This window comes from Cyanistes caeruleus, chromosome 19 (assembly GCF_971803275.1).
Source record: "Cyanistes caeruleus chromosome 19, bCyaCae1.hap1.1, whole genome shotgun sequence".
Taxonomy (NCBI): domain Eukaryota; kingdom Metazoa; phylum Chordata; class Aves; order Passeriformes; family Paridae; genus Cyanistes; species Cyanistes caeruleus.
Window position 1 is genome coordinate 1,366,063 of NC_141719.1, and position 23,639 is coordinate 1,389,701.

The 23,639-nt window shown below is 54.0% G+C and overlaps 1 protein-coding gene across 3 annotated transcripts in view; it reads left to right on the top strand.

Annotated features, from left to right (window-relative positions):
* The first annotated feature begins 400 nt into the window (after nucleotides 1–400).
* SHISA6 (shisa family member 6) overlaps nucleotides 401–23,639 on the top strand; it is a 176,938-nt gene continuing 153,699 nt past the window's right edge. Inside the window, exons 1-2 of one of the 3 annotated variants that reach the window (XM_086857113.1) lie at nucleotides 401–1,146; nucleotides 13,862–14,022. In XM_086857113.1, the coding sequence (XP_086713239.1) occupies nucleotides 467–1,146; nucleotides 13,862–14,022 (841 nt within the window). In that variant the 5' untranslated portion in view covers nucleotides 401–466. The remainder of the gene's footprint in view (nucleotides 1,147–13,861; nucleotides 14,023–23,639) is intronic. The other 2 variants (XM_086857110.1, XM_086857112.1) reach the window with 2 other exon arrangements.

A 23,639-nucleotide genomic window follows, 5' to 3' on the forward strand; every position in this document is an offset into this window, starting at 1 on the left:
TCCTTCCCCGGCTCCCGGCTCGGCTCGGCGCCCGCCCCTGCTCCGCGCCCGGCTCGGCGCCGCTCCGCTCCGCCCCCGGCTCGGCGAGGAGCGCGGGCAGCCCCGCGGCCCCGCTGCAGTCCCGCTCCGGCATGGTAAGGCCGTGGGCAAGGGGCGGGCGGGCGGGGGCGGGCCGGGCTGCCCGGGGCGCGGCGCGCTCTCACCCTCTCCCCGTCTCTCGCAGCCCCTCGCCGGAGCAGCGCCGGGACCCCTTCGCCTCCAGCCGCGCTCCGCCGCTCGCTGCGCTCCGGCATGAAGCGCCCGGCGCCGGGCAGCCGCCGCTGAGGAGCCAGAGCGGCGGCAGCAGCGGGACCCCCCGGCCGCTCCCCGCGCCCCCGCCCCGCTCCATGGGGCAGCGCCGCGGCCGCTGAGCCCCCACCCCGCCCGCCGCGCCCCCCGCGCCGCGCCCCCCGCCTCGCCCCTCGCCATGGGGCCGCGGCACCTGCTGCTGCCGCTGCTCCTGCTCTCCCTGCAGCTCCTGGCCCTGCTGCTGCTGCTGCCCGCGCAGGCGGCCGGGCCCCCCCGCGCCAAGGGCAACCGGACCCAGGGGGCGGCGGCGCCGCGGCGGACCCCCAAGCCGGGCAAGGAGCTCCTGAACCAGACGCTGGCGGGCCCGGGGGCCGCCCCCACGGCGCTGCCCGGGCGCGGCAAGGGCGCGGGGGGCGGCAAGGCAGCCCCCGGGGGCGGGGGCGGCGGCGGGAGCTCGGCCCCGGCGCACGAAACGTGCTGGGGGTACTACGACGTGAGCGGGCAGTGGGACAAGGAGTTCGAGTGCAACAACAGCCTCACGGGCTTCCGCTACTGCTGCGGCACCTGCTTCTACCGCTTCTGCTGCAACAAGCGAGCCGAGAAGCTCAACCAGAGCCTGTGCCGCAACTACAAGAGCCCCGAGTGGGCCCACCCCACCACGGCCAGCGGCGCCCTGCCCGCCGACGGCGGCGACGGAGGCGACGGGGACGCCAACAAGTACGACCCGGACAAGGACAGCACCAACGCCACCGTCTACATCTCGTGCGGGGCCATCGCCTTCGTGCTCATCGCCGGCGTCTTTGCCAAGGTGGCCTACGACAAGGCGCGGCGCCCGCCCCGGGAGATGAACATTCACAGGTGCGCTCCTTCCCCTGCTCCCAGCGCCCCTTCTCCCCCGGGACACCCCTGGCCGAGCGCTCCCCCTTGGCAAAGTCCGCTCGAGGGTTTCGCCGTTCCGCTGCCCAGCCGAGGGTTTCCCAGCTGTGCAGCCTGCCCGAGAGTTTCCCGTTGCGTGGCTCCTCCGAGGATTCAACCTTCGTGCTTGTTGTCCAAGGGCTCAGTTTTTACACCACTATCCGAGGTTCTCCTGCTTCCCCCTCTGCCCGAGGAGTGTCCCTGTGAACCCACTTGGGTCTCTCGGTTTGTTCTGGCTCACCCTGAGTTTCCCCTGCTCCACTCTCCCCAGGGTTTCCCCAGTGCCATGGCTCTCTGACGGCTCTCGTTCTGTGCCAGCTGTCCAATCCATTTCCCTCTGTGCTGCCGCTTCGCGGGGTCCCCCCTTGAGTCATTTATCCAAGGGTTTCCCCTTTTGCGAAGGCTCTCCGAGGCTTCCCTCTTTGCACCATCCACCGAAGGATTTTCCCTTTCCAGCCTCTGCCCAGGGGTTCTTCCTTCCCACGGTCCGACCAGGGGCACCCTCACCCCTCTGGCCATCCCACTGCCCACCCCGGGGCCTGTCCTGCTGCCCCGTGCTTCTTCTCCCGCGGCCGCCTTTGTGGTCCCTTCCCGGTGCCTTCAGCACCGGCTCAGCGGACAGCTCCGGGACAGCTCCCGGATAATTCCCGGACAATTCCCGGACAGCTCCCGGATAATTCCCGGACAGCTCCCGGATAATTCCCGGACAGCTCCCGGATAATTCCCGGACAGCTCCCGGGTAATTCCCGGACAGCTCCGGGACAGCTCCCGGATAATTCCCGGACAGCTCCGGGACAGCTCCCGGATAATTCCCGGGCAGCTCCGGGACCGCTCCCGGGTAATTCCCGGACAATTCCCGGACAGCTCCCGGGTAATTCCCGGACAGCTCCGGGACAGCTCCCGGGTAATTCCCGGACAGCTCCGGACAATTCCCGGACAGCTCCGCGCTGCCCTCTCTGCCAAGAGTCTGTCCCGGAGTTCCAAGCGTAGCCGCCCCTGCACCCCGGCTCCCCGTCTGCAACCCGGCACCCCCCTTCTGTGCCCCGGCACCCCCCTCTGTCCCTCTGCACCCCCTTCTGTCCTCCTGCACCCCCTCCTGCCCCCGGCACCCCCTCCTGCCCTCTTGCACCCCCTCCTGACCCCCGTCACCCCCCTTCTGTCCCCCGGCACCCCATCCTGTCCTCTTGCACCCCCTCCTGCCCCCGGCACCCTCTTCTACATCCCAGAACGTCGTCCTTGCCCCTCGGCATCCCGGCACCCCTCTCCTGCCCCCCCAGAGCCCCCCTCTACACCCTGACACCCCCTTTTACCCCTCGGAGCCCCCTCCTGTTCTCCGGCACCCGACAGCCCCTCCTGTCCCCCGGAGTCTCCCCCAGCATCCCGGCTTGCTCTCCTATCCCCTGCACTCCCCTCCTGCCCCCGGGACCCCCCTACATCCCTCCTGTCCCCTGCCCTCCCATCCTGCCCCTGGGATCCTCAGCAGCCCCCAGACTCCCCCATCTCCCCCTCCCCAATGCTCCCCCTGCACGCCCCAGGGGCAGCAGAGCCGCTCGGACCCTGCGGGTCCTGCCCTGCCCGGCCAGGGAGAAGTTTGGGAAGTGTGGAGAGGATGGCTCTGGAGCCCCGGGTGCTGCCCGGGGCTGTGTGGGGACGCGCTGGTGGCAGGCAGAGCTCCGCACATTCCCTGTTTCATTCGGCTCCCTCTCCAAATCCCGGCAAGTCTGTCCTCGCCTGGAGAGGCGGCTCGGTGTCCCCTCGGCAGCGGTGTTCCACAGCGCTCATGACAGGGAACGTGGCACAGAAAATCCTGCTTCAAAGCAAAAGCTCGAGCGTCTCTAGCAATCCTCCTTTTGGACAAATGAGTGTTCTCTCTCAGTTCATATTTATTTTATGATGAAAAAGTCCCTCCAAACGATGAGTGCTGCTTGCGTGCCGTGAATCCGAGAGCTGCCTGTGTCTGAACATAAAAATTGGTGAGAGGCTCCTTTAGAAGAACAGTGGTGAGAATCAGGGGGAAAGACCTTAGCTCTAGCAGATAATACCTCCTAAAAATTATTTTAATGAGGATTTTTTAATCAAAACTCTTGAAATCATTGACCATATTTTTAAGGCTGAACTTCAGCTGCAATCAACAGAGACTGGGGGTAGGAATATTACATTTTTACAAGGGAAAAAGAGACGAGTGACGCAGTTTTTATTTATTTGGGAAGATGTGTTTTATTTAGACTTCTCCCTGCAGTGAGGCTAGTTTACATTTGCTGAGGATCTGGCCCACATATTCCATTCCAAATCCCACCTGCCCCTGGTCCCTGCAAGGGTATAACTTCACGGTGTTAAAAACTGCACACAACTGTGTACAGGTGAGGGTCCTGCAAGTGGCTTAGCCAGAAAATCAGCTCTTTTAAGTCTTTTGTTAACTAAGGGATGGTTCCCCAGCTGCCCAGCTCTTCTGGCTTCAAGGCAACTTTGCCTGGGCCTTATCTTCACACTAAATTTGGAAATCTGGGTTGGATGTCCATATGTTACTTCTGCTCCAGCTCCAGCCTGCTGCAGGGTTGGATCCTTCACCCTTGGAAATCAGAGCCAGTGTTGCCAGACTTGTCTGGATTCTTCCTGATGTTTTCATTTCTTTGATGCTTGCTTTGCTTTATTTAGATAAGTTCTGGTGAAATGATTCACCTGTGTGTAGAAGTATGAATGGCAGATTGAGTGCTCGGGAAGCTTGACTTCCAGAGCGTTTTAAGGAGTTGATTGACTTCTATAATATGGTAGCTGGTAAAAGATTATACCTTTCAGAGCTGTGTTACCTGAACTTGATCAACATCAGACAAGGGTTTAAATATTGTGAAGTGCATCTCCTGCATCGGGCTCAGCGCTCCCGGTGCTCTAGCAGAATGTGAACACCAGGAGAGGGATGGTCTGGCTTTGTCTCTGGCAGCTGCTGAGGGGTAAAACAGGGGAGGAGGAAAACAGGATGGGGTTGGATATTTCTGTCTGTCTGAGGTTGTGTCAGCTGGAGCGAGGTGTAACATCCAGAGCAATTCTCTGTGGTGGTGGCCAGTGCATTAACCCTCAGTGTGTGTCCTCTGCGAGAGGAGAGCAGCAGATGAGCAGAACTTGGTACAGGGGGCTGGAAAAAGCCTCTTGGGCTGGTGTCCCACGGGCAGGGAAGATCAACCAGGACTTCCCTGCACTTCACCGCGAGCAGGATTGCACTGTAAATTTTACTTCCTCATAAACGCTCACAGAGCAGTGCCGTGTGTGGATATTATCCCTCTGCTCATTTCTCAGCCAGCTTTTACAGAAAATCCTTATGAACTCACTTAGAAAGAACATTTTGAGGGAGGCAGGGCTCATTTAATGTCTTTGGATGATAGGAGGGTTTACAAATTCATGGGAGAGCTGTCACTCTGCCGGGGAAGGGAGGGCTGGCCGTGCACACAGAGCTGTGTGTGCAGCTCCGAGCTGGAATTTGCTCCTGTTTCCAGGCTCTGCCACATCCCTTTAAAGCACAGGCACTGCTGTGATTCTGGGCTCAGCAGTGGCAGTCGCTGAGACAGTCGTTTCTAGCAGCAGTTAAGTGGAAGTGCTTTGAAAACCAGGAGCTGAAATATTCCCATTTTACAGAAATGCTTGTAATGCTTTCAGTGGGACTGATTTTCTTTTTTCTTTTTTTCTTTTTATTTTTGTAATTATAGGATTTTTCAGCCTGGCCATATAGAGCTGCCTCTTGCTTTAGGGGTTACCTGGGCTCCAGGTAGGAGCTGGGGCTGGTTTCTGAAAATGACACCCCATATTGTGTGTGCTGATGCTCTCTCACGCGTTGGTGAGGACAGTTTGTTTTGGTCTCGTTGCCAGGGTTGTTTTCTTTTCTCCAGCATTTCTTAAGTGAAATTTAAGAAGTGTTTGCTTTACTTTCAGTATGGGGATGAGTTAGGGAATCTTTGAGCAGGGAATATCAGCTGGTTCTTTCCAAAGCTGAGTGAGTTTTTCTGCAGCAAGAAAAAAAGGGGTGACACAGAATGTTCTCATTCCGTGGCCATGACCCTGCATCCCCACACTAGAGAACAAAAATAATTCACAGATGTAGCACTGCTCCACGACCCCTGCTTAGCCTCAGCAGCACTGTCTGCCGAGCTGGGAGTGCACAGATTGGAGCCTGGATAGTCAGCAGCTCAGGACTGAAATACCCCAAGTGCATCCCACTGGCCAGCTGAAGCCACTGGGACACAGTGGCAGTGCTGGCCCTGGGGCACTGGTGGGAGCCCAGCTGCTCTCCTGGGAAGCAGCACAGGGATTTTTCCCAGCAAACCAGCTCTGAGTGCTGCTAAAAGGCCTTGTCTGTCCCTGCATGGAGTGTGTCTGAGGGGTGGCAAAGGGAGAAGGGAAACAGGCTCTGTGCTGTGCTTCACTTCACCCTCCTCCCACAGCATCTGTGCTGCTGCAAAGAGGGAAGATATCTGTGCTGCCATTCTCGATAGGCTCTCTGCATCTCCTGCTCTGTGAGTGATAACTGACAGCCTTTATAAACAAACATCCTTTCCCCAGGTAGAGACCACAGCTAAATCCATCCATTCCTGGTCGTTTCTGCTCCGTGGCTCTGAATTCCAGCAGGAATCACCGACAATGGATCTGTTTGCCCACAGATCCAAGGATCTGCTCTGTGTGAGCCTACCTTGAAGCGCAGCAGGGTTTGTGTTCCTGCAGGCTGCAGCTCCCCGCAGCTCCGGGGCCCTGTGCTTGCTGAGGGGTTGCTGGAGGGAGCTGCTTTCAGGTTCTGAGGAGCGCCTTTCTCAGCCCCGCTGTTTGAGACGGGGATCACAGGCAGCTCCTCCAGCTCTGCTCTCTGCTGCCGAGGGCTGCTGGAGCCAAACAATCAGACTCCATCCTTCCCCAGGGCAGGGAGGGAGTGCTGTGAACACACCTGGCCACAGGGACTCTACAGAAGGTTTTCTTTCTTGGATGCTGTTCCTGCTTTCAGTCTCTTTGCACTGATGTGTTTTTTATGCTCTGCCTTTTTTCACTCTGCTCGGACTCACTCGGGTGCCTTTCAGCTGCTCTTTGCCCCGCTTTGAGTTGTTTAATCCTGGTGGTTTCTGAGTCTCTCCTCTGAAGTGCCCTGTCCCTCTCACAGGCACAGAATAAAGGACCACAGGTCAGACTGAACTAAGAAAAACCAAGACAGGTGCAGCCATAAAATCACAGAAATCACAGTATGGATGGGGCTGGGAGGAACCTTAAAGATCATCTCATTCCACCTCCTGCCATGGGCAGGGACATCTTCCACTTGTGACCTCAGAGAAGTTACTCAGAACTAGCTGTGTTTCAAACCAACCCTGCACCTGGCTGGATTTGGGGTAACTCCTAAGCAGGGAGAACACCTGGATCTTGTCCTGTTTGCACAGTGAATTGTCCAGATCCCAAATTCAGGCCAGGTGTGTATCTGTGTGCATGTACCTGTGCAAAACATTCTTCCTTTTGTTTCACTTCCCCGCACTGGGAAAGCTCCAGTCTGGAGCTCTGGTCGTGGTTTGCAGTTTGATAATTGGGGGTTTTTTTGCCTTGTTTTCCTCTCTGAGTCTATTTTATGAAGAGATTGACTCCGTAGGAGCACAGAGGCTGCCTGGCCACTGCCTTCCTCTGGATGCTTCTGGGCTTCTCCTTTCCCTTTGAACTTCTCCCATTACGAGAGGCCAGGCTCAGAAACTGCGCTGCCTCCACCAAATCATCTCCGTGTCTCTAATTCCCATTTATTTGATATTTTCCTGCTTGCTAATTAAGTTTTTCTATTAGTCCAACTCCATCACAAGGTGTCGAGGGAATCCAGTGTAGCTCTGAACTTCTATTTCTTTTAGTTTTGTAATCTCTTACATCCTTAAGTAGTAGCAGTTGATCTCTGCCTTTGGAGATCAGATGTCTTTTAACATTTCTGTTTCGCATAAGATCTGAACTTTCTCGGGAAATGAGATCAGGGCGTTTGTTGCTTGCCTTTGCCCCCACTCACACGGGCTGGCTGTGTTTCCTCAGATCTGGGTGCACTGCATTGCTTGGAGGGCTCAGATATCTCCTTCCTCAGGTGGATAAACACGGAATTTTTCCACAAGAAATGCCATGCTGTGCTCTGGCTCTCACCACAGCCTCCTTTGTTGTGAGGGCTCTTCAGAGTGCAGCTTTCTTCAGTGAGTTCAAAGCCCCTTAACTGGAGCTTTTTACCCCAAATCCTGAGCAGAGGATTTGGTGTAAAACCAGACCCTTTGTGCCTGGTCCTTCCCCACGTGCGCTCCCAAAGCCGCGTGAGCGCCGTGTTCTGCCGCTGTGTTTGTGCCTGAGGATGCCCAGCACAGGCAGGAGCAGGATAAAGAGCTGGGCCATTGTTCTACAGCCTCTCATACCCAGCAGGACCTGCTGGTTTTGTTTCCTCTCCTTTCTGTGCTCAGGAGCAGTGCTCTGTTCTGCCCTGCACAGCTTCCCGCTCTGCCCTGCACCCCTGATGTCTTTCTTCTCTTCCCAGGGAGTCTCCCATTTTTTCTGGGAAGAGAAGGGGCTGCAGGTGGCTGGGAGAGGGTGGGAACTGGGGCAGGGGGGTCACAGGAGCTGCTCCTCCTGCAGCCAGCCCGAGCCTCGGTGGCACCTGGGGGCACCGATCCTCTCGTGCCATTCACTGTCCCCAGCAGCCCCACCATGGCTCAGGTGCAGGTCCTGCCCTTGCTGAGGACACTTTCTGCTCAGGGTGACATCTCTCTGCAGAAAACATCCCTTGGAAAGGTTCGATTTAAGCTTTTAATTACCAAATCTTTACGTAACAGTTTTGTTCTCTTTGGACCGGCTGTGTTCAGAAGAACTGGGCTCACCCATTTTCAGCTCTGTCACTGCTGGAAATTCCTTGGTCACATCCCAGCAATAGCAAGAGATTATTCAGTTTGGACATTGGTGTGAGGTGTGTGAAGTGGTTGTCTTTAGAGCCGGATGGAATTCCAGGAGCTCCCCAAGTTGTATTTGACATTAAGATTTCTCAGGAGACATCTGATTTTTCCTTGCAATGTGCATTTTTGAGAATGAATATTCACTTGGGCTGGGTGCAAATGCTTCACTTGTGGAAAGGTATCCCAGTGTTTAGTATTTTCCCTTCTTAACTCCATGGGTGAATTCACACACACACACGGACTCCCAGACTCATGGAATATCCCAGGGTGGAAGGGACTGACATGGATCGTCCAGTCCAACCCCTGGCCCTGCACAGACACCCCAACAGTCCCACCCAGTGCGTCCCTGAGAGCTCTTTGAGCTCTGCCAGGCATCCACCACACTCCTGTTCAGGCATGTGAAAACCCATTCCTGGTGTTCCTGCTCCGAGGGACGGGCTGCTGCTGCTCCTGGCAGTGCAGAGCCCAGTTCTCTCTTCAGCTGGCCTGGGACTGCTGCAGCTCTGGCTCTGCTGAGCCCCTGCACATCCACAAACAAAGCAGAGCCTCTCGAGGGAGAGCAGCAATTCCCTGATGGATCAGCTTGCAGTGTGACCTGTGGAGATAAGGCCTGGCCATGGTCAGGGTGATGCCCAGCAGGAGCAGGGGGGGATGGCTGAGGCCACCTCTGCCCTGCCAGAGGCTGTGGGACACAGCCCAGGGGGTGCCAGGGTTACCTGGAATGTGGGAACCTCCCTGGAATGAGGGAACCTCCCAGGACTGTCCAGCCCTGGGCACACAGGACCTGGCTGGCAGCACCTGGAATGAGGGAGCTCCCCAGGGCTGTCCAGCTGCAGTTTGGAAGCGTTTGGAGCTTCCCAAGGCACACAGCAGGGGTGGGGACAGGAGCCAAGCCATGAATAATGCACAGCCGCCCTCTGTGAGAGTGGCTGGTGACCGAAATGCTGTCCCTCGGAGAGAGCTGTCCCTTCCAGGTGAGCTGGCTCCAGGCTGGATAAATCCATCTCCCGGAATAACTGCCTCTTTCTTCCCCAGTTAGTAACAGAGCATAGGGGAGTCCTTAACCTGGCTTTTTTGGAAGAACTTGTAGTGAAATCCTGGCTGTGCTGGAGTGATTGGAGTTCTGCCACCAGCTCCATCCCCGCTCTGCTTTTAGCAGCTCCAGCTCAGCCAGGCACTGCTCCTTTCACTCTGCTCTGCCAGACCCATTTGGTCATTCTCCTTCCATTCTTCCCCAAGTTCACAGGTGCTTGGAACAGGAAATTCTGTTTCCTATCACCCCCTTTTTAGGGTCTGCATGAGAGGGGATTTTCAGAAGGCAAATCAGTGGAGTTTTGAGCGTGTAGCCCCTGCACTGCTGGAAACAGGGAGCTCTTCCTCTCCCATCCAGCATCCACAGCCCCCTCACTCCAATCTCACTTCCCTCAGGCCAGCCTGGTGGAGCTGTCACCAAAGCTCCCGTTTGTTTTCAGCAGCAGGGACACCTGTGTCCACACTCAGATAAGTAATTGGTGTTGGGAATGTGTGGATATGGGGAAAATGGGACAATACTTTCCCAGAAAGGCTGGGGACGGGGGACAGCAGTGCTCCAGCTACTGTTCCCTCATGGGAAATTCAGGGAGCAGATTCAGGTCTGGGGCTGGGTTCGAGGGGCAGGGTGAGCTGCAGTGAGCTGGTCCCTCCCAGCCCTGCAGCTTCACCTTCTCCCTGACTCCAAAGCCACATTTTGGGATCAAAGTCTGTTATTTCTCCTTCCAGGCTGATGCCCAGCCTTGCTGCCCCACTGTTTCCATCCACCCCCTCGATTCCTTTGGATTTACACCAAATCCTCTTGATTTTTCCTTCTGAAAACAGCCACAGCTCCTTCCTTGCCTTGCAGCCCCGGTGTTCATCCCACTGGCTTTCTTCCCAAAGTCCTCAATTTGTCCAGAGTGCCACAGGAGCCATCCCTGGGAGCCTGGCCTGGGCTGCCCAGCCACGGGACACATTCATTTTTGAATGGTTTCCCTCCCAGAGGCCAGTCCAGCTCCCTGGAGCAGTGCCCTGGCTGGCCCTGTGGCTGCTCTGGAGCGAAACCTCAGCGCTGGCACGGAGATGACGCCAGGGAAAAGTGTCACAAATCCTTATCTCCGGCAGGGACGGTGACACGCTCCAGCCAGGGAGGTTTGTGTTCCTCAGATAAGAGATGTGTCGTCACAGGAAGGTTTCTGGAGTGTCTCATATCCTTGTGCAGGTGATTAGGATGCTGCTGACATCAGTGGGACTCGTTGTACCCAAATGGCTGCACACACAGGACCCAAATATTCCAGTGAGTCTGTTCTCCCGGAGCTTTGCAGTGGGCAGTGAGCCAGCTGGACCCAAGGGACTGTCACCAACCAAATCCCTCCTCTTTCAAGTGGGACTGACCTTCCACCACCTCAGGGCTTTATGGAAATCAGCTGGATCCCACACAGCACCGTGATTGAATTGGCACGGAACGAACCAGCTCCATCCAAGCTGGGCTTTCTCCTCCACCTATAATGTTTTGTTCTGCTGCTTCTGAGCAGTCTTTTTTTCTCTCTGTGAGACACGAGAAGGGTGAGGAATGAGCACTCAGGACACTCAGACTGGGGAATTTAGGGGATGAGAAGGTGACACCTCCAGCACTGCTGAGCTCACATGGCTTTAGGCACACACTCAAACCAGGCAGGGCTGCTTTGGACACTTCTGTCCAATTTATCTCATGCACGGTCTGACAGGGCAGGCATCACTTTTCTGGGATTCCTTCACTATGTCTGGGAGTAAAGGTCTCCTCCCTTACAGGTGTCTGGCACCCAAAATCATTTCCTTGTTAGGCTGTGACCAGCAACCAGCCCAGAGAGAGGCTCTTGCTACCATCTCTTCAGGATGAAAACCAAAAAAGGATTTAAACTGTTCTGCCAGGTGCAGCTCTCAGCTGTGGAGTTGTTTGTGGCAAGGATCAAAGAATGAAATATTGTCCTGGTTTTGTGCTCGTGGAGGGCAGCAGGTTCAGCTCTCAGGTAGGGAATGTCTGTGAGGACTCAGACTCTCCTCACCAGCTTTGGTTGTTCCAGGGAATATTCACTTGAATTACCTCGGTTGTTTATAGTGAGGAGATGTAAACTCTCCGTGCAGGAGGGAAGGTGTTCTCACAGCCCCTCTCAGGGAGTAACAATCCCAGGAGGAAGGGCAGCAGGATGGGGAGAAGCAGCCTGACCTGCAGTGAAAGGTGGTCTTAGACTCCATCAGAGCAGAAATCAGGTTGGGAGGGAGCTGTGGAGGTCCCTCCTGCTGCTTAAACAAGCAAACTTCAGTAGAGGGAACTGTTCATGGCTTTTTCAAGCTGAATTCAATCTCCAAGGGTGGAGACCCCTCAGCCCCTGTGGATCCCAGTGTTTTTCTGTCCCACTGTGATTTTTCCTGTCAAACCACAAGCTGTTTGTCCCCTTTGCCACAGGAGGGTCTCTTTTAGCCTCTTCTGGTCAGGCTAAACACGTTCAGTTTGGGGCAGAACCGGTTTGTTCTGTCCCATTTCCACACCCCCAGTTCCTCCAGCTCCCGTGTGTGCCCCATCCCACCCTGCCCTCTCCAAGCCCCTCCCTGGCTGCCTCCATGAAAACATCTGGGATGAATGGAGTTATCCACCCTGCTTTAGTGTTCTCTGGGTGATTGCACTCTCGACACTCGCAGTGTCTGGGACGAGTGTTCAGAGCGAGCCCAAGCCACTGTGGGCCAGTAAACAACAGTGCTGATGCAAATGTGTGCAGTAGGAACGTGGCTCTCAGAGCTTCTGCCCTGCAGATGCCATGAAATGCTCCTCTGATTCCTGGTACACCTTGGAGATGCCCACCAAGGGCTCAGGTCTGCCAGCCTGTGAAAAAGAGATGTCTCCAGCTGGATGTGCTGGGTGGTGCCCAACAGGCAGAGCTCACTGGGCTCCCCATCCTCCCCAGGCAGCAGGGCTGGGTGCAGGGGGCAGGTTCTGGCCTGGAAAAGCCTCCAGGGTTACTGGGGTGAATGAATCCTCTCCTCCTGTGCTGTCACAAGGGGCAGGAGCCTCAGGACCCACCTCAAGCTGTTCTGCCACTCCTATTCTCCGTGACCTTGGGCAAGGAGCCAAAGTGTCAGAAGTGTCCTGTAGTGTGGGGACCAGTTATGGACACATGGCTGGGCATGGTGGGGGCACCCACAGCTCTGTGCCAGCCTGAGGGAAGGAATCCAGCAGCTTTGGGGCAACAGCAAACACCACTTCATCAAAAACCAGTTCCTCACAAAAAACCAGTTCCTCAATACCAGTTCCTCACCCAACACCGGTTCCTGCTTTCCCCAGGAGCAAACCAAAGGAGTCCTGGCCTGGCACAAGGCTCAGCACCCATCTCTCATGGCCACCTTCACCTCCCTCTGGGCCTGGCTCAGCGCAGTCTGTGCTCTCCTGTCCTTGCAAACAGCAATTCCTTCAGGATCAGTCTGTGTGCACACCCAGATATCCCATGGCTGGGTACAGCCTCCAGGTCTGCTCTCTCTGCAACCAATAAATAATCAAAAAAAGGGTAAAAATATCCTCATTCTGTACAGGCTGGTGCTGAACTAATGTGATCCTCCTTGGGAGCCTCTGAGATCCTCCAAGAGTTCCTTCTGTGGAGCACATTAGTATTGCAATCCATTATGTACAGGGACAGGAGTCTGGAGAGGAAATGATTTGGAAAATGGATCTGACCCAGGTCCCAAACTATTTCTCATGTGAAAGCCCAGAAATGTGGCATTTAAGGGATGCCAAGTGGATATGAGCAACACCAGCATCCCCCTCGTTAATGCGCAGTGAGGGGACATCTCCTGACGCCTCCCCTGGGATCTGAGGTGACTCCAGACATGTTCCCCGTGCCAGGAGAAAGGAGCTGCTCAAACTCCATCAGCTTTCATGTGCCACTGTCCCTTACAGCCCACACGAGCCACCCCATCCCTGCTTTTCCTAAGGCTCAGGAGCAAACTTGGGGCCACCCTAGGAAAATCAGAGCACTTCACACAATAATTATTTCACTGTGTCCATGGTATCCACAGAGAGGAAAAAATCATGGAGTATCCAAGGGGGAAACATTGGCTGCAGCTGAGCTGGGTGGCATTGCTTTTTCCTGGGAATATCAGGGAGAATTCAGCCCTTAAAGCAATCCCTGATGAGCACAGAGCTCAAGAGAGGCTCAGAGCTGTGCTGACATTAACCCCTGGAAGTTGGTTAATCCATTCTTCTGGCTCATAGTTCTCCTTTAAAAACCACTCCCAGCACTGCTGGTGCAGAAAAACCAGGGATTTCAGGATGTGGGGATCACAGTCCTGATCTGAGCCAGTTTGGAGGGAGTTTGGCTTGGGCAGGGCAGTTTTGGTGTCACCTTTAGGAGGTGCCAGGGCTGGGGCCAGCAGAGCTTTTTGTGCCAGGAGCAGGAAATGATGGAGAGGCACCATAACCCTGGGCTGAAGTGAATTACAGAGACCAGATGAGATACCAAACAATAGCCAGGCAAGTGTGAAATATTTGCAACAGATACACTGAAAGAAACAGAGCTTTTAAGCCATATTTTGGAATTTTATTATTATTGCTATCTTTGTTGTTTGGTTTTTTTTCTGTTTACTGTAGAAACCCAGCTGCTCCTGGATTCACGGACTGTGCAAGTACAAATACTGAATTTTAGCTGTGTGAAAATACATTTTTTTCCCCCCCTTTTGTTTTTCTGTCTCCCCAGGGCTCTGGCCGACATCCTAAGGCAGCAGGGACCAATCCCAATCGGACACTGTGAAAGAGAGACTATCTCGGCCATAGATACCTCCCCCAAAGAAAACACCCCAGTCAGAACCTCTTCCAAAAACCATTACACCCCGGTGCGCACCTCCAAGAGCAACCCAGGTAAGTGCTGCTCTCTCTGTCCCCTCTGGGCCGTGCCAGAAACCTCACCCCGGGCAAGAGCAGCCTTTGTAAAGCTAAAATCAGGATGGCAAATGGCTTTAGAAGGCAGCCAGGGGAGTGCAGGGATGGGTGCTGATGATTCTTTCAGCTTTCTGCTGAGCTCTTCTCTCCAGGCACTTTAAAAATTCACAACTGCTGAGGCAGGAGTGCAGGTTGGAGCCAGAGCTGGTGTTGAGCTGTGTGTTTCCTACAAAACACATCTGCTGGAAGGCATTCCCAGCTCCCTGCACATGGCAGCTGAGGATACAGAATTCCAAAGGGTTGGGGCTGCCCCGTTCAGGCAGGTGAACTGCAGGGATGCACTGGGACAGTGCAGAGGGTGACCCAGAGGGCATCCCAGCAGCTCAGACACATCTCCAAGAGCAATGGCCTGGGAATTAGGGCCTACAAAACACATCTGTTGCTGCTTTCAGCTTCTTTAAATTAAAAAAATATTGAATTATTTTTTCCTTGATCTTCCTGGTGGCCCAGGGATTGCATTCTCTTGGCTGCAGACACTGTTCTGATTTATTGAGTGCTCCATGGATGGCTAATTGTCCTGCTTCAGTGGGGTGTGGCAGATTCTCCATCATTGTGGGGCTGGATGTGGGATTCTCCTCCACAAAGATGTGCCCTGCTCCACTCAGGAGCTGCTCGTGGGAGGTTCTGGTGGCATTTCCTGCCCTGTGCCACATGGGAAGGTTCTGAAGGAAGCCAGTGGCAACTGTGGGCTCAGCTGGGAGGGAAAGGGCCCTTGGCTGAGGCAGGGCTGGTTTGTGGCTGTCAGAAGGGTTTTGGTGCAGTGTGCTCACCCTGTGCACACAGGCCCAGGGGACAGTGTCCTCTGAACCTCCCCTGCCTGGGAGCAGAGCACTTTCCCTGAGAACTGAGGATTCCTTTGCTTTCCCATTTTCACCCCAAAACCAGGGAGCCCTGTGATTCTGTGTGTAAATTTGGGTCTGTGACATAAAACCTTGGTGTGGAGAACAGCCTTGAGGTGAATTGTGTGGAAGAGGGAGGTGCTTCTGCATATCTGAGGTTTGGACCTGGCTCTGGACAGGACTTGTGCTTCTGCCCCAGGATAGAAACAAGAGGAATGAGGGAGCCTGGCAGCATCAGGGGACAGCTGTGACATCACCCCTAGGGTGACAAGGGTCCAGAGAATGAGTCCTGAGGGCTGAGGGAGCTGGGAAGGGGCTCAGGCTGGAGAAAAGGAGGATCAGGAGGAACTTCTGGCTCTGCACAAGTCCCTGGCAGGAGGGGACAGCCGGGGGGGTCGGGCTCTGCTGCCAGGGAACAGGGACAGGAGGAGAGGGAACGGCCTCAGGCTGGGCCAGGGGAGGCTCAGGGGGGACAGCAGCAGGAATTTCCCCATGGAAAGGGAGCTCAGGCCTTGGAAATGCCCAGGGAGGTTTGGAGTGCCCATCCCTGGAGGTGTCCATGGAATTCCTGAGGTGGCACTCAGAGCTCTGGGCTGGGGACACGGTGGGGATTGGGCACAGCTCGGACTCAATAATCTTGGATGCCTTTTCCAGCCTCAATAATCCTGGGGTTCAATGCCATTAACACCTTCTGGAGACACTCTGTCTCTTCCCACTGGCTCCCGTTGCTCAGCCAGGGCAGACAGATCCAGAAGGAAGGTGCAGAAGGAACTCTTTGCTCGCAGCTGAAGGGACCAGCTGGGTGCTGGGAGTCTGCCTTAGGTGTTGTGTTCACTGGCAAATCTGAGAGGAGATAAATGGGAATGTTTGGAGAGGAATTGTTGACTGCAGAATCCCTGCCTATTGTCTGTGGGGAGCTGAGCACTCCAGGAGGTTTTTAAGGCTTCCTAGGGCAGAAGTGAGGCATGGAAGGATGCAAGGAGCAGAGCACAGAGCCGTGACCAAAGCACCACCCTGCAGAGTGACAGCAGCCAGTCAGGAGCTGCTGGTCCTTGCTGAGGACAAGAGATCAAGGCAAAGAGGCTCAGAAAGGAAAGGCAGGATGTGAACAGGACCCAGCCTCTGCTTGGCTGATGTGAGAGGGGGAAAAGGCATCACAAGCAGGAGTCCAGTAAAAGGAGAGTTCTCCCAGCACAGCTGGACTGAACCCTCAGCAGTCCCTGCCAGAGCTGGGAAGGGAGAACTCGCCCCAGAGAGTTTGTTCCTGGCTCAGCTGTGGCCACCAACAACTCACAGACCACGGCAGAGATCACTTAGAGAGATCAGGAGCTCATAAAGCAGCTTCACAGGTGGTGTTTGCTTGTAATGTTTCCTTGTAATGTTTAATGGTCAGAGCAGGGCAGTGCTCTGTGGTGTCTGTACTCAGTTACTGAGCTAAACTTCAGATTATTGTTGGGATTAGGGAACTGTACAAGTGGATGCTGAAATCCTGCAGGTGGGAAGAACTTGGGAAACAAGTCTGTGTCCTAGCTTAAATGGAATAAAGCTGGTCAGCCCTGGTGTGGAGTAGAAAATCACCAATGCTTGTTTCTGTGGGGGAAGGGGAAGAAAAGGAAAAAAAATTAAAAAAATTAAGGAAAAAGGGACAGCTGGAGGAAAAAGAGGCAGTAATATGGAATAGCAGGATCCAGGCAAGGCTCTGCTCACTGGTGCTGCAAATTGGCTCAAGGAGCCCCCAGCTGTAGGGTGTTTTGGAAAGCAGCAGGTCTAGTGGCTGTGGCTTGTCTGAGGAGCTCAGAGGAGGAGAGGTTAAGCAGCCAGAAAGGATTTTCCTCGCTGCCCACCGGCTGGTTGAGTTTTGTGTTTGTTTGACTTGGAACTTTTGTTTCCAAACTTATAATTGGAAGTGTGCCCCTAAGTCTTGCTAAATAAACCTTGGCTTCATTTCTCCATGAGGCTGGCTCGGTGTCAGAGCACAGGATGATTGTGGGTGACAGTGACAAATGGAGGTGGGCTGTGCCTGAGGCTGCAGAGTCCCAGCAGAGCAGCCTGGGCAGCTTCTGCTGAGGGCAGGGTGGGGAGGAGCCCATCTCCCACTGCCAGCTGCTGCTCCAACAGAATTCCAGACTGGTTTGGGTTCGGAGGAATCTTACAAACCTCCTGTCCCACCCCTGCCATGGCAGAGACACCTTCCCCTGTCCCAGCTGCTCCAGCCCCAGTGTCCAGCCTGGCCTTGGGCACTGCCAGGGATCCAGGGGCAGCCACAGCTCCTCACCCTCCCAGGGAGGAATTCTTTCCTTAAATATCTGATCTAAATCTTTCAGCTCAGACCTTGTGTCCTGTGACTCCATTCCTTCTAAAGAGTCTCTCTCCACCTTTCCTGCAGCTCCCTTCAGGTCCTGGAAGGTCACAATCAGGTGTCCCTGAAGCTTCTCTTCTCCAGGCTGAGCACCCTCAGCTCACCCAGTCTGAAAATGTTTTGGAAGGCCTTTTGGCTTTCAAAATACTTGAAATCTTTCAAAGGATATTTGAAGGTCTTTTGGAACTCAAATGCAAAGGGTTGGTTTGCTTTTCTCAACATGTGGCAAAGCAGAGAGAGATGCACAGAGCTGATCCCATGGGAGTTTCCTGAGTGCCCTGGGAACAGAGGGGTGGCAGACATGCAGGGTCACCTCATGGATGTCCTCTAAGGCAAGGACAAACCAGAAATGACTCCAAGGAAGGCTTTGAAACATTTGGCTGATGTAAATCACTGTCCTGTCCAAGTGCTGGGTTTACTAAATCCTTATGGATCAGGGGGACTCAAATCCTGCCCCACAGCTGGTACAGATCTCTGATCCTCCAGCACAGCACGTGTCTGAAGAGTTCCTTTATCCTCAGCCTCCTGGCTCTTCCACACTGACCCTTTTTTCCTTCCCCATCCTGGTATCAATCCCAGCCTGGGAGAAAAGGGATATTCAGGCTGATGTGGGAAGCCAAATCTGTTGAGGACAGGGATGTCCCTGTCACCCCCATGAAATGCTTTCAGCAGTGAGGGGTCCCCAGGTGTCCCCTAGTCCAGCATGAGGCAGGGAGGTAAAATCCATGCCTGGAATTCTGGTACCTCTGACCTCCTCCAGGAGCAGGAGGCTGGGAGGGCAGTGACACGACTTTGATTGTAGGAGGAAAGACTCTGGCCTAGAATATAAATCTAGGGTTACCACTTCATTCTCAGGAGATCCAGGTGCCTCTCCAAGGGGATGCACTGGTCTGGATGCAGCTCCAGAGGTGCCAGGGAAGGGCTGACCACAGGGAGACTTTTCCCACTGTTAAAACCTTCTGCTCTTCCCCTGTGCTGGGGGGACAGCAGGACCTGCAGGTGTGGAGACGAGCTCGTGGCCAGGATCACCACTTGGAATGCAGCAAACAACACAGGCCGGTGCTCTGATTAGCCTGATCTGTCTGGGGAAGGCTTTTAATAAGCTGTTTGAGTCAGGATGTTCCAGAGATGGATGCATTCAAAGTGCTGCTTTCAGCAGCGCCTCGCACCCAGAGGCACATTCTGAGCTTGTTCAACAAATGCAGGAGAGGTCTTTAATCTTTATGGAAATTGTGGCAAACATCTCCAGCCAAACCCAGAGCAGCGTGGGGAGCGCTCCCACCCTGAGCAGCGCATGGGGAGGGGGATCTCTGCCCCTGGCCCTGCTCCCCATGGGCTCAGCAGGGCTCTCACCCTTCCCTAAAGCCCAGGGGATCCAGGTTTCCTCCAGGTTATCAATTCCTTCTCTAAAGCCCAGGGGATCCAGGTTTCCTCCAGGTTATCAATTCCTTCTCTAAAGCCCAGGGAATCCAGGTTTCCTCCAGGTTATCAATTCCTTCCCTAAAGCCCAGGGAATCCAGGTTTCCTCCAGGTTATCAATTCCTTCCCTAAAGCCCAGGGAATCCAGGTTTCCTCCAGGTTATCAACGCCTTCCCCTCATCCATCCTTCCCCCTTTCCCCTCTCTCCCTTCCCCCAAATCAGCTGGGCTCTGCTTCAAACAGCTTCCTTTCTTCTTTCACGGAATTAGTGAGCTTCTCCCCCAGATCCCCAGCAACTATTTGAATTAATTTGCCGAGGATCAGTGCAGGGATGTGTGTGGAAGGCGTTCCAGTCCCTGCTGTTCGCAGTTTGTGTTGTCATTTACAGCTGTTCAGGGGAACACAAAGCAGGTGTAAAACGATCCCCCGGTCGTTTTCCAGCCCCTGCTCTTCATTCTGAGAAACTACTTAAGGAGCAGGTGGGTGAAGAAATGGGGAAACCACCTGGAAAACACCCAGAGGGTTTCAGGAACGGGGCTTTTCTTTTCCCCATACTCATTTTGCCATTCCCTGACATTTGAAAAGAAAGGAACAGGACCAGCTTGAGGATTTGTAGGAACTGAGGCAAGTCAGTCACTCCATCTGCTTTTCCTCCAGCACATCCCATGTTACACAAAGCCCCAGTGCCTTCCCTCACAGGAAAATCCCAAAAGGGTTAATAATGCATTTTCTGAGCCACCCGAAAATGTCAGTTTCTGTCTGAGAACATTTTGAGGGGAAGAGTTACTCGGTGTCCTGGCACCCAAAATATCATTGCCAAGAGGAGGATCTGTCCAGCAGGGTGGGGAGAGCTGGATGCTGCTGGGATGGGGGAGCTGAGAGAACACCAGCTGCTCTGGCCTGTGGGGTGGAGGATTTGGGATCCTCACCTTGGACACCAGCTGCTCTGGCCTGTGGGGTGGAGGATTTGGGATCCTCACCTTGGACACCAGCTGCTCTGGCCTGTGGGGTGGAGGATTTGGGATCCTCACCTTGGACACCAGCTGCTCTGGCCTGTGGGGTGGAGGATTTGGGATCCTCACCTTGGACACCAGCTGCTCTGGCCTGTGGGGTGGAGGATTTAGGATCCTCACTTCCACCATGGCTGCACAGAGATGCTCCTCCTGTATCTGTTCCAGAGCTTGGAAAGCAGCTTCCAGTGTTCACTGGAAAGTTGGGAGTGTTGTCCTGACCAGTTTTAGAACCCAGAAACACAGGAGAAGGGATTGAAAGCCAGGAGAAGGAGCTGGAATGAAAACAGCTTAATTGCCCTGGTTCCAAATGGATCTGTTTAACTGCTAAAAATATTTCTTTGCTTATCTTTTCTTAACTTTGCTGCTTTGGACATCCAACCTGCCCCCTCCATGGCTGCCAGAGGTTGGGGGATATTCAGCTGTGAGAGGTTTGGCTGCCCAGGAGCACAGCCTGTGGTCCCAGAGCCTCCTCCTTCCCGCAGCCACACTGGCTGCTGCCTCTGGATATTGGTTTGTTCTGCTCTCCTGAGCCTTTTACTGAGCTGGAAAGTTTTAGGGTAATCTGTGTAAAAGAACCTCTGGGAAAACTCTGCCCCACTAACAAGGCACAGGAGACAACAAAATATCCCTTGTGCAAAAATTATTTGCCAGTGAACTTGGTGGGGGCTGAAAAGCAGCAACATTTACAGTAATTTCTTGTGTCTCACGCCCAAATATCCCCTGTGACTGATGTCAGGGGTTTGTGTGTTAAAGCAGCTAACAAGTGACAAGTTTGAAAAAAAGATTGAAAAAATAAATCAGGAAGTCTGGCTGTTGTGGGGAAACAAAGGAGGAGGTGGAGGGTGTGAGTGTGTGCACACAGAGAGGATAATCACACTCACAGGATCCACACAGCCACAACACAGCAGCAGCAACATCCAGAGCCACAGAACAAGCACCAGGTGCTGCTCCAAGAGTTTTGGTGGAATTTAGCATTCCTTGGGCAGAGAGCTGGCCACAAGGCCAGCACGGTGCTTATCAGCCAGGAGATATCTGAAAGCGGGGGGTTACTATGGCAACAGCTTTAATTTTTTTTTTCTTTTAAGCCAGACTAATGGTAGCTGTGAAGAGGAGGGAGGGCTAAACCGATAGATTTACTCTGAAACAAAACCTCCCCGTGCAACCTGGCCTGCTGAGAGCTCCACACCAAACCACAGGGATAATGTGGAAGTGCACTGAAGCAGGATTTTCTGGCACAGTGCTCTAGTGGAGAAGAGGCATTGATGTGGAAAAAGTCATGGAATCCTGTGCAGGCCGTACCCAACACATTGGAGGGAGTGGGGGGTTCTGGGGATGCTCTGAGTGATGCTGAAATTGTTCCACAGCAGTTCGTCCCCCCTGCACTCCACTGGGAGCACCAGGCCTGGTTCTCAGCATCCCAGAATGGCCTCGGTAGGAAGGGACCTCACACCCACCCAGTGCCACCCCAGCCATGGCAGGGACACCTTCCCCTGGCCCAGGTGCTCCCAGCCCTGTTCAGCCTGGCCTGGGGCACTGCCAGGGAAACAGAGGCAGCCCCAGCTGCTCTGGGCACCCTGTGCCAGCCCTACCCACTCTGCCAGGGAGGAATTTCATTCTGATATTCAATTGAAATCTCTCCTCTTTTAGTTTAAAACCATTTCTCCTCATCCTACCGCTGACTGCCTGGTATTCATGACACCTGCTGGGTGTAAGAACAAATCCTGGGGCTGATGGGATAATGGGATCCTGGGAAGTGGGATGGATGGATGGATGGATGATAGATGGATGGATGGATGGATGGATGGATGGATGGATGATAGATGGATGGATGGATGGATGGATGGATGGATGGATGATGGATGGATGGATGGATGGAGGATGGATGATGGATGGATGGATGATGGATGGATGGATGATGGATGGATGGAGGATGGATGGAGGATGGATGGATGGATGGATGGATGGATGGATGAATGGATGATGGATGGATGATGGATGGATGGATGATGGATGGATGGATGATGGATGGATGGAGGATGGATGGAGGATGGATGGATGGATGGATGGATGGATGGATGGATGGATGGATGATGAATGATGGATGGATGGATGGATGGATGGATGGATGGGTGATGGATGGATGATGGATGGATGGATGGATGGATGGATGGGTGATGGATGGATGATGGATGGATGGATGATGGATGGATGGATGGATGGATGGATGGATGATGGATGGATGGATGGATGGGTGATGGATGGATGGATGGATGATGGATGGATGGATGGATGGATGGATGATGGATGGATGATGGATGGATGGATGGATGATGGATGGATGGATGGATGGGTGATGGATGGATGATGGATGGATGGATGGATGGATGGATGGATGGATGGATGATGGATGGGTGATGGATGGATGATGGATGGATGGATGATGGATGGATGGATGGATGGATGGGTGATGGATGGATGATGGATGGATGGATGGATGATGGATGGATGGATGGATGATGGATGGATGGATGGATGATGGATGGATGGATGGATGATGGATGGATGGATGATGGATGATGGATGGATGGATGATGGATGGATGGATGGATGATGGATGATGGATGGATGGATGATGGATGGATGATGGATGATGGATGATGGATGATGGATGATGGATGGATGGATGATGGATGGATGGATGAAGGATGATGGATGATGGATGGATGGATGGATGATGGATGGATGGATGATGGATGGATGGATGGATGATGGATGATGGATGATGGATGGATGGATGGATGGATGGATGATGGATGGGTGATGGATGGATGATGGATGGATGGATGATGGATGATGGATGATGGATGGATGGATGGATGATGGATGGATGGATGGATGGATGATGGATGGATGATGGATGGGTGATGGATGGATGGATGATGGATGGATGATGGATGGATGATGGATGGATGGATGGATGGATGGATGATGGATGGAATGATGGATGGATGGATGATGGATGGATGGATGGATGGTGGATGGATGGATGATGGATGATGGATGGATGGATGGATGGATGGATGATGGATGATGGATGGATGGATGGATGGAAGGAGTCACAGAGCATGGACAAGGAGCAGTGGGATGGAGCTGGGGAGGATGGAGGCTCTGTGTGTACATACAGATCAGGAGCTCCAGCCTGATCTGTATGGCTAATGTTCCATCTCCTGGGACTGGGAATGGCAGAGAAGAGCTGTTCTCAAACACACAGAGGCAGAAATGGGGACAGTTTGGGACCATAACCCCTAAAAGGGGGGAAGGTCAGGTCATGCCTTTGTCCTGCCACACTTGTCAAGTTTCCCAGCAGCTGGAGTCTGACCTGTGTCCCTTCTGCTGATGGAGCTGAGAGCTTCATCACCTCCTCCTCACACCTCTGCCATGGCCACTCCTCTCTCCTGACTCTGGAGCTCTCACATTCCTCCACGTCGGGTTTAGCTCATTCACCAGGAGGTGCAATGATGAACTGCAGGAGTGCAGTCAGGAGCAGGGCTGGGAGGGATGGCCCTGGTCAGACTGGTACCACAGAGCTGAGTCCCTCTGACTTGAGTAGAGGCTTTTGAGGTTTTCTGTGGGAAAATCCCCTGGGGAACCCATATTTAGATGCTCTGGGAACGTGGTGCCCAACTGGGATTGACTCTCAGCATCTTCAGGGCTCCAGGTGCTGTGAGATGTGGGCTGTGGCTCAGGCCAGCAGGTTTGGGATTTTCCAGGACACAGAATTGACACCATGGTGGCAATTTACAGTCGAAATTCTTCTACCTGCAGTTAAGGTACTTCAGATAAAGCTGCTCAGAGTTTCCCCAGGGAGCAAACCCAACCAAGCCCACTGTCTACCCAGCTGTGCCA